Source organism: Procambarus clarkii, chromosome 15, assembly GCF_040958095.1.
Source record: "Procambarus clarkii isolate CNS0578487 chromosome 15, FALCON_Pclarkii_2.0, whole genome shotgun sequence".
Lineage (NCBI taxonomy): Eukaryota > Metazoa > Arthropoda > Malacostraca > Decapoda > Cambaridae > Procambarus > Procambarus clarkii.
In genome coordinates this window covers 22,758,196-22,768,683 of record NC_091164.1, presented here as the reverse complement: position 1 = coordinate 22,768,683, position 10,488 = coordinate 22,758,196, and the positions used below count along the sequence as shown (strand labels likewise).

The 10,488-nt window shown below is 49.9% G+C and overlaps 1 protein-coding gene across 1 annotated transcript; it reads left to right on the top strand.

Moving 5' to 3' along the window:
• The first annotated feature begins 5,882 nt into the window (after positions 1-5,882).
• LOC138364981 (uncharacterized) lies at positions 5,883-10,175 on the top strand. The gene has a single exon (XM_069325071.1). The coding sequence runs from the start codon at positions 5,883-5,885 to the stop codon at positions 10,173-10,175; it is 4,293 nt and encodes a 1,430-aa protein (XP_069181172.1).
• The last annotated feature ends 313 nt before the right edge of the window (positions 10,176-10,488 follow it).

Here is a 10,488-nt window from a genome sequence, read left to right as displayed (position 1 = left end):
ACCTTAGAGTTGACTTGGAAAATATTGAAAGAGAGAGATTAGAGATGAAAGTAACAAAGAGAAATGCGGAAAACGAAGTATTAAGGACTTGGAATACTATTCCAGAAAATTATGTTTGTTTAAAAAACCTTGCAACAGCATTGCTAACCATGTTTTCGTCTACATATGCTTGCGAATCTTTCTTCTCAATTATGAACTTTGTTAAGTCTCGTAACAGGAGTAGCATGACAGATGAAACTAGCGCTGCATGCATATCTCTCAATGTTACTAAATATAAACCCGATGTAAAATCTCTGTCATCAGTTATGCAGCAGCAGAAGTCTCACTGACAGTATATAAAAGGAGTCAACAAGTTTTTTATCTGTTGTATTCTATTAAAGTCACAAAAGCTTAAAGGCTGTTGAAATGTACTTCTGAAGGTTAAATAATTTTTTTTTCTGTTTTTTTTTTATACTATGTTTTACTGCACTGAGAGTAATTTATTATTTTTTCGTTTAAAAAGTTCTTAAGAGATACCAAATATGTTCTAAAAAAAATGGTTGGCACGTGGAAAAAGTTTGTGTTAGAGACTTGGCTGATTTTGGCACGCACTCTCAAAAAGGTTGCTGTTACCTAGCAGTAAAATAGGTACCTGGGTGTTAGTCAGCTGTCACGGGCTGCTTCCTGGGGGTGGAGGCCTGGTCGAGGACCGGGCCGCGGGGACACTAAAAAAAAAAAAGCCCCGAAATCATCTCAAGATAACCTCAAGATAACCCCTGCTCTAGGGTAACCCCTTCCAGCAATGGGAGCTGCTCAGGCTCGGTAGTGAACACTCCATGGAAACTGGCATTCAGTGCCTCGCAGATTTCCTTGTCACTTTCAGTATATTTCCCTTCTGTTTTCCTTAATTTTGTCACTTGGTCGTTCACCGACATTTTTTTCTTATATGACTGTGCAGTAATTTAGGTTGCTTTATCGCTTTGATCACAATATCGTTCTTATAGTTCCTTTCCGGTGTTCGTCTTATGTTAATGTAATCGTTCCTAGCTCTGTTGCATCTGATCCTGTTGTCCTCTGTCCTTTGTCTTCTGTATTTCCTCCTCTCCCTTCTGCTGGCCATTTTTGCTTCCTGACACTGTTTAATAAACCATGGGTTATTATATTCCATCTTACTTTTTCCCTTTACTGTTGGTATAAATCTCTCTTCGGCCTCCTGGCATTTCCGTATGACTAGGTCCATCATATCTGGGACTGTTTTTCCTCAAATTTCTTCCTCCCACTGCACTTCACCCAGATAGTCCCTTATCCTCCTGTAGTCCCCTTTCCTGTAGTCAACTCTCCTTTCCCAAACCTCTTATCTCTTGGTCATCAGTTTGAATTCCATCATGTAGTCAAAGACTAGAACACAATGGTCGCTGGCCCTTAGAGGTATTTCATGTTCCAAATTCTCGATGTCTTCTACGTTCTGGGTGAAATTCAGGTCAAATAGGCTCGGTGCATCTCATCCTCTTTCCCTTGTGTCTCCTTTCACATGTTGTGTTAGGAAATTCCTGTCTATAACATCTACTAACTTTGCTCCCCACGTTTTGTCCCCGCCATGGGGATTCCTTGATTCTCAATTCATCTCTCCATGATTTAGGTTGGCCAAGGAGGACAGCATGCTGGACTTGTGATCCTGTGGTGCCGGGTTCGATCCTGGGCACCAGCGAGAAACAATGGGCAGAGTTTCTTTCACTATATGCCCCTGTTACCTAGCAAAAATAGGTACCTAGGTATAGTGCCTATATACCTAGGTACCTAGGTATATAGGCAAAAATAGGTATCTCTGTGGCTCATTTGGGCACTCAGTTTCCACCTGTGTCCCCTTGTGCGTGTGCTCCTTGTGTTAAATAGCCTGTCTTTATCTACATTATCAATTCCCTTCAGAATCTTGGATGTGGTGATCATGTCCCCCCTAACTCTTCTGTCTTCCAGTGAAGTGAGGTTTAATTCCCGTAGTCTCTCCTCGTAGCTCATACCTCTCAGCTCGGGTACTAGTCTGGTGGCAAACCTTTGAACCTTTTCCAGTTTAGTCGTATCCTTGACTAGATATGGACTCCATGCTGGGGCTGCATACTCCAGGATTGGCCTGACATGTGGTATACAAAGTTCTGAATGATTCTTTACACACGTTTCTGAATGCCGTTCTTATGTTGGCCAGCCTGGCATATGCCGCTGATGTTATCCTCTTGATATGGGCTGAAGGAGACAGGTCTGGCGTGATATCAACCCGCAGGTCTTTTTCTTTCTCTGACTCTTGAAGTATTTCATCTCCCAGATGGTACCTTGTATCTGGCCTCCTGCTCCTACACCTATATTCATTACAGTACATTTGCTTGGGTTAAACTCTAACAACCATTTCTTTGACCATTCCTTCAGCCTGTCTAAGTGTTCTTAAAGCCTCAAGCAGTCCTCCTCTCTCTTAATCCTTCTCATAATTTTGGCATCGTCTGCAAATATTGAGAGAAATGAATCTATACCTCCGGGAGATCATTTACATATATCAGAAACAAGATTGGACCGAGTACAGAGCCCTGTGGGACTCCACTGGTGACTTCATGCCAATCGGAGGTCTCACCCCTCACCGTAACTCTCTGCTTCGTATTGCTCAGGTACTCCCTTATCCACTGGAGCACCTTACCAGCTACACCTGCCTGTCTCTCCTGCTTATGTACCAGCCTCTTATGCGGTACTGTGTCAAAGGCTTTCCGACAATCCAAGAAAATGCAGTCCGCCCAGCCTTCTCTTTCTTGCTTAATCTTTGTCAGCTGGTCGTGGAATTCTATTAAGCCAGTCAGGCAAGATTTACCCTCCCTGAACTCATGTTGATGGGTTGTCACGAAGTCTCTTTTCTCCAGACGTGTTACTAGGTTTTTTTCTCACGATTCTCTCCATCAGCTTGCATGGTATACAAGTTAAGGATACTGGCCTGTAGTTCAGTGCCTCTTGTCTGTCACTCTTTTTGTATATTTGGACCACATAAGCCGTCTTCCATATTTCTGGTCGGTCTCCCGTCTCCAGTGACTCCACTGATACACTATGGAGAGTGGCAAGCAAAGTGCTCCTGCTCGCTCTTTCAATACCCATGGTGAGATTCCGTCCTGGCCAACAGCCTTTCTCACCTCCCGCTTCAATAGGGGCTTCTTGACCTCATCTCTTGTAATTTCGAACCCTTCCAAGATTGCCTGGTTTGCTTCCACCTCTTCTAGCGTCGTGATCTCTCCTTGTTCTAATGTAAAGACCTCCTGGAGCCTCTTGTTGAGTTCTTCACACACTTCTTTGTCATTCTCTGTGTACCTGTCTTCGCCCGTTCTTAGTTTCATCACCTGTTTCTTCACTGTTGTTTTCCTCCTGATGTGATTGTGTAATAGCTTTGGTTCAGTCTTGTTTTTAGCTATATAATTTAGCTATATAATTTTTTAGCTATATAATGTTAGCTATATAATTTTCATACCTTTTCTCAGCTGCTCTTCTCACACTAACATACTCGTTCCTGGTTCTCTGGTATCTCTCTCTGCTTTCTGGTGTTCTGTTATTTCGGAAGTTCCTCCATGCCCTTTTGTTCAGCTCCTTTGCTTTCATACATTCCCTTTTAAACCACGGATTCTTCTTTTGCTTCTCGGTTTTTTTTGGTCGGGCCTGTTTACTGCTTCCTGACACCTTTGGGAGACATAGACCATTATGTCTTGTACAGACTTAGTTCTGAGTTCTGTGTCCCATGGTATATCCCTTAGAAATTTATTCATCTCCTCATATTTTCCCATCCGGTACGCCAGCCCAAGCTCAATACACTGTGATCACTCATTCCCAAGGGGGCTTCCAGCTTAACTTCCCTTATATCCCACTCATTTAGGGTAAATATCAGATCAAGCAGGACTCCTGACTTGAGTGCACAGAGTCATCCGTCAGGCTCCACACATAAACGCCTGCTTACTTCCTTCCTCTTGAAGGAGCACACAATTAGAGTTCCATACAGGCACGACCAAGTACACACTTTAAGGCGCTTCTAATACATTCAAATCACATAGAATTGGTGTACAATGTCCTCAACAGCTTCCTCGCACTTAAAAACAAGTAGCCTTCATATCACCGCTAACACAGGGCACTATATTCTTGCTTTATCCAGGAAATCAACGACGTACAACCATCTCTGACGACTGCTGTAACTCACGACGTTACATCACGACGTCCTGCTAGTGTTACGTCACGACACCAAGATATCGACATCTCATTTCATGTCACTTTGTCAGACGCTCATCCTCTGTTCGTATTCTTAAATTACTCACTGACGTTTATTATATATTTCCTTCTTCTGAGCTCTTAATCTCGGGTCTTGGGAGCAGAGTAACTCTCACTGGGAAGACTCCTTCCACCAGGCTACATGGGGTCATAACACTCTACTCACCTAGTTGTGTTTGTGAGGGTTGAACTCTGGCTCTTTGGTCCCGCCTCTCAGTAACTCTCACTGGGAAGACTCCTTCCACCAGGCTACATGGGGTCATAACACTCTACTCACCTAGTTGTGCTTGTGAGGGTTGAGCTCTGGCTCTTTGGTCCCGCCTCTCAACTGTCAATCAACAGGTGTACAGGTTCCTGAGCCTACTGGGCTCTATCATATCTACATTTGAAACTGTGTATGGAGTCAGCCTCCACCACATCACTGCCTTGTGCATTCCATTTATTAACTACTCTGACACTAATAATTATGCTGGCATCCTATTCTAAGACGTGCGTGTGTGTGTGTGTGTGTCTGTGCTTCCCCATCCTCAGCCTGTGCTCGTCCCACACCCCATCCTCAGCCTGTGCTCGTCCCACACCCCATCCTCAGCCTGTGCTCGTCCCACACCCCATCCTCAGCCTGTGCTCGCCCCACACCCCATCCTCAGCCTGTGCTCGCCCCACACCCCATCCTCAGCCTGTGCTCGCCCCACACCCCATCCTCAGCCTGTGCTCGTCCCACACCCCATCCTCAGCCTGTGCTCGTCCCACACCCCATCCTCAGCCTGTGCTCGCCCCACACCCCTTCCTCAGCCTGTGATCGCCCCACACCCCATCCTCAGCCTGTGCTCGCCCCACACCCCATCCTCAGCCTGTGCTCGCCCCACACCCCATCCTCAGCCTGTGCTCGTCCCACACCCCATCCTCAGCCTGTGCTCGCCCCACACCCCATCCTCAGCTGTGTATACAATATTGGAAGTCTCTGATCTATATATTAACAATGTTATTTATTATAATTTTGCTTATAGTTAGATCTAGTCTAAGTTGGGTTGAAGACTTAAGTTCTGTTGACAATGACTTTATTTACCCACACATCCTCCTAGAGGGATCTCTCTAGCTCCTGCTGACGTCAAGGATTTATTAACAAATTCTTTCTTTTCATATTTCCATATGGATAATTGGTCAATTTTTGTTTGCTATATATAAGAATTGTGTGTAATGTTAAGCCAAAGACAGGTTAGATGAGGTGTTGCGGTTCTGTTAGCAATTATTTGTATTTGCAATACTTGGGTGGAACACTGATAGAGAAGCGGCTCTCATCCTGTACTCCTGTAATATCCACTTTAAATACCCACGCGATAAAACTGATTAATGCATTTTTCGGGTCTGCTGCAGCTTGTACGAACATAGCCTGACGGGTTGATGAGTTGTGTGTAAAGTGCTTTTTATTCATAATCAGAGAGGGTTTGACTGCTGGTTTAACGAGCCTCCATTGTTCATGATAGGCTGCGAGGCTATCTAATATTGGCCAAGTATTTTGATGACGGCTAATATTTGTTACATAGACTTTCAGGGCACTCGGGTCGTAGCGACCTCCCAAGTGCCGAAGACATGCTCATCATCCCGTTAATACAAACAGAACTCCAATGTCCGCCCAAGAGACATTGCCCGACGTCAACCTCATAACCACAACAACAACCAGGGTCACCCCGCCAGCGGTACACAACCACAACCACAACCAGGGTCACCCCACCAGCGGTACACAACCACAACAACAACCAGGGTCACCCCGCCAGCGGGACACAACCACAACAACAACCAGGGTCACCCCGCCAGCGGTACACAACCACAACAACAACCAGGGTCACCCCGCCAGCGGTACACAACCACAACAACAACCAGGGTCACCCCGCCAGCGGTACACAACCACAACAACAACCAGGGTCACCCCACCAGCGGTACACAACCACAACCACAACCAGGGTCACCCCGCCAGCGGTACACAACCACAACAACAACCAGGGTCACCCCGCCAGCGGTACACAACCACAACCACAACAACAACCAGGGTCACCCCGCCAGCGGTACACAACCACAACAACAACCAGGGTCACCCCGCCAGCGGTACACAACCACAACAACAACCAGCGTCACCCCGCCAGCGGTACACAACCACAACAACAACCAGGGTCACCCCGCCAGCGGTACACAACCACAACAACAACCAGGGTCACCCCGCCAGCGGTATACAACCACAACAACAACCAGGGTCACCCCGCCAGCGGTACACAACCACAACCACAACAACAACCAGGGTCACCCCGCCAGCGGTACACAACCACAACAACAACCAGGGTCACCCCGCCAGCGGTACACAACCACAACAACAACCAGGGTCACCCCGCCAGCGGTATACAACCACAACAACAACCAGGGTCACCCCGCCAGCGGTACACAACCACAACAACAACCAGGGTCACCCCACCAGCGGTACACAACCACAACAACAACCAGGGTCACCCCGCCAGCGGTACACAACCACAACAACAACCAGGGTCACCCCGCCAGCGGTACACAACCACAACAACAACCAGGGTCACCCCGCCAGCGGTACACAACCACAACCACAACAACAACCAGGGTCACCCCACCAGCGGTACACAACCACAACAACAACCAGGGTCACCTCGCCAGCGGTACACAACCACAACAACAACCAGCGTCACCCCACCAGCGGTACACAACCACAACCACAACAACAACCAGGGTCACCCCACCAGCGGTACACAACCACAACAACAACCAGGGTCACCCCGCCAGCGGTACACAACCACAACAACAACCAGCGTCACCCCACCAGCGGTACACAACCACAACCACAACAACAACCAGGGTCACCCCACCAGCGGTACACAACCACAACAACAACCAGCGTCACCCCACCAGCGGTACACAACCACAACAACAACCAGGGTCACCCCACCAGCGGTACACAACCACAACCACAACAACAACCAGGGTCACCCCGCCAGCGGTATACAACCACAACAACAACCAGGGTCACCCCGCCAGCGGTACACAACCACAACAACAACCAGGGTCACCCCGCCAGCGGTACACAACCACAACAACAACCAGGGTCACCCCACCAGCGGTACACAACCACAACAACAACCAGGGTCACCCCGCCAGCGGTACACAACCACAACAACAACCAGGGTCACCCCGCCAGCGGTATACAACCACAACAACAACCAGGGTCACCCCACCAGCGGTACACAACCACAACAACAACCAGGGTCACCCCGCCAGCGGTACACAACCACAACAACAACCAGGGTCACCCCGCCAGCGGTATACAACCACAACAACAACCAGGGTCACCCCGCCAGCGGTACACAAACACAACAACAACCAGGGTCACCCCGCCAGCGGTACACAACCACAACAATAACCAGGGTCACCCCGCCAGCGGTACACAACCACAACAACAACCAGGGTCACCCCGCCAGCGGTACACAACCACAACAACAACAACAACCAGGGTCACCCCGCCAGCGGTACACAACCACAACAACAACCAGGGTCACCCCGCCAGCGGTACACAACCACAACAACAACCAGGGTCACCCCGCCAGCGGTACACAACCACAACAACAACCAGCGTCACCCCGCCAGCGGTACACAACCACAACAACAACCAGGGTCACCCCGCCAGCGGTACACAACCACAACAACAACCAGCGTCACCCCGCCAGCGGTACACAACCACAACAACAACCAGGGTCACCCCACCAGCGGTACACAACCACAACAACAACAACAACCAGGGTCACCCCGCCAGCGGTACACAACCACAACAACAACCACAACAACAACCAGGGTCACCCCGCCAGCGGTACACAACCACAACAACAACAACAACCAGCGTCACCCCGCCAGCGGTACACAACCACAACCACAACCACAACAACAACCAGGGTCACCCCGCCAGCGGTACACAACCACAACCACAACAACAACCAGGGTCACCCCGCCAGCGGTACACAACCACAACCACAACAACAACCAGGGTCACCCCGCCAGCGGTACACAACCACAACCACAACAACAACCAGGGTCACCCCGCCAGCGGTACACAACCACAACAACAACCAGGGTCACCCCGCCAGCGGTACACAACCACAACAACAACCAGGGTCACCCCGCCAGCGGTACACAACCACAACAACAACCAGGGTCACCCCGCCAGCGGTACACAACCACAACCACAACAACAACCAGGGTCACCCCGCCAGCGGTACACAACCACAACAACAACCAGGGTCACCCCGCCAGCGGTACACAACCACAACAACAACCAGGGTCACCCCGCCAGCGGTACACAACCACAACAACAACCAGGGTCACCCCGCCAGCGGTACACAACCACTACAACAACCAGGGTCACCCCGCCAGCGGTACACAACCACTACAACAACCAGGGTCACCCCGCCAGCGGTACACAACCACAACAACAACCAGGGTCACCCCGCCAGCGGTACACAACCACAACAACAACCAGGGTCACCCCGCCAGCGGTACACAACCACAACAACAACCAGCGTCACCCCGCCAGCGGTACACAACCACAACAACAACCAGGGTCACCCCGCCAGCGGTACACAACCACAACAACAACCAGCGTCACCCCGCCAGCGGTACACAACCACAACAACAACCAGGGTCACCCCACCAGCGGTACACAACCACAACAACAACCAGGGTCACCCCGCCAGCGGTACACAACCACAACAACAACCAGGGTCACCCCGCCAGCGGTACACAACCACAACCACAACAACAACCAGGGTCACCCCGCCAGCGGTACACAACCACAACCACAACAACAACCAGGGTCACCCCGCCAGCGGTATACAACCACAACAACAACCAGGGTCACCCCGCCAGCGGTACACAACCACAACCACAACAACAACCAGGGTCACCCCGCCAGCGGTACACAACCACAACAACAACCAGGGTCACCCCGCCAGCGGTACACAACCACAACCACAACAACAACCAGGGTCACCCCGCCAGCGGTACACAACCACAACAACAACCAGGGTCACCCCGCCAGCGGTATACAACCACAACCACAACAACAACCAGGGTCACCCCGCCAGCGGTACACAACCACAACAACAACCAGGGTCACCCCGCCAGCGGTACACAACCACAACAACAACCATCGTCACCCCGCCAGCGGTACACAACCACAACAACAACCATCGTCACCCCGCCAGCGGTACACAACCACAACAACAACCAGGGTCACCCCGCCAGCGGTACACAACCACTACAACAACCAGGGTCACCCCGCCAGCGGTACACAACCACAACAACAACCAGGGTCACCCCGCCAGCGGTACACAACCACAACAACAACCAGGGTCACCCCGCCAGCGGTACACAACCACAACAACAACCAGGGTCACCCCGCCAGCGGTACACAACCACAACAACAACCAGGGTCACCCCGCCAGCGGTATACAACCACAACCACAACAACAACCAGGGTCACCCCGCCAGCGGTATACAACCACAACCACAACAACAACCAGGGTCACCCCGCCAGCGGTACACAACCACAACAACAACCAGGGTCACCCCGCCAGCGGTACACAACCACAACCACAACAACAACCAGGGTCACCCCGCCAGCGGTACACAACCACAACCACAACAACAACCAGGGTCACCCTGCCAGCGGTACACAACCACAACAACAACCAGGGTCACCCCGCCAGCGGTACACAACCACAACAACAACCAGGGTCACCCCGCCAGCGGTACACAACCACAACAACAACCAGGGTCACCCCGCCAGCGGTATACAACCACAACAAAGTGCCATCTATATCCAAGTTTTTGACCCAGGAAGCATAGCTTTCTAAATGCATTTACGATAGTCAATACTAAAATTAATGTTGTCAATAGACAAAATTAATAAAACATTATATTTTCAGTCCAATTATACACTTGCTTTATATAACTCTATGATCACGTTGGCAGGTCCCTTAAATATCTTCCAGATATAATGAAAAATTGCCATATAAAGATATATACACAAAAAATAATGAAACTTTGTGTTGGCTAACAATAACAGGGAAGGTTCCTACAGAAGTAACTAGCTTCACGTAAAGGGCGTCGTCTCACACACTCCTTATGTTGTGTCTGCATCATTAACGTGGCAGTGTTCATTACGGG

What these genes read in the sequence shown, in the direction of transcription:
- LOC138364981 (XM_069325071.1), top strand. Translation starts at nt 5,883, where the DNA reads ATGTCCGCCCAAGAGACATTGCCCGACGTCAACCTCATAACCACAACA.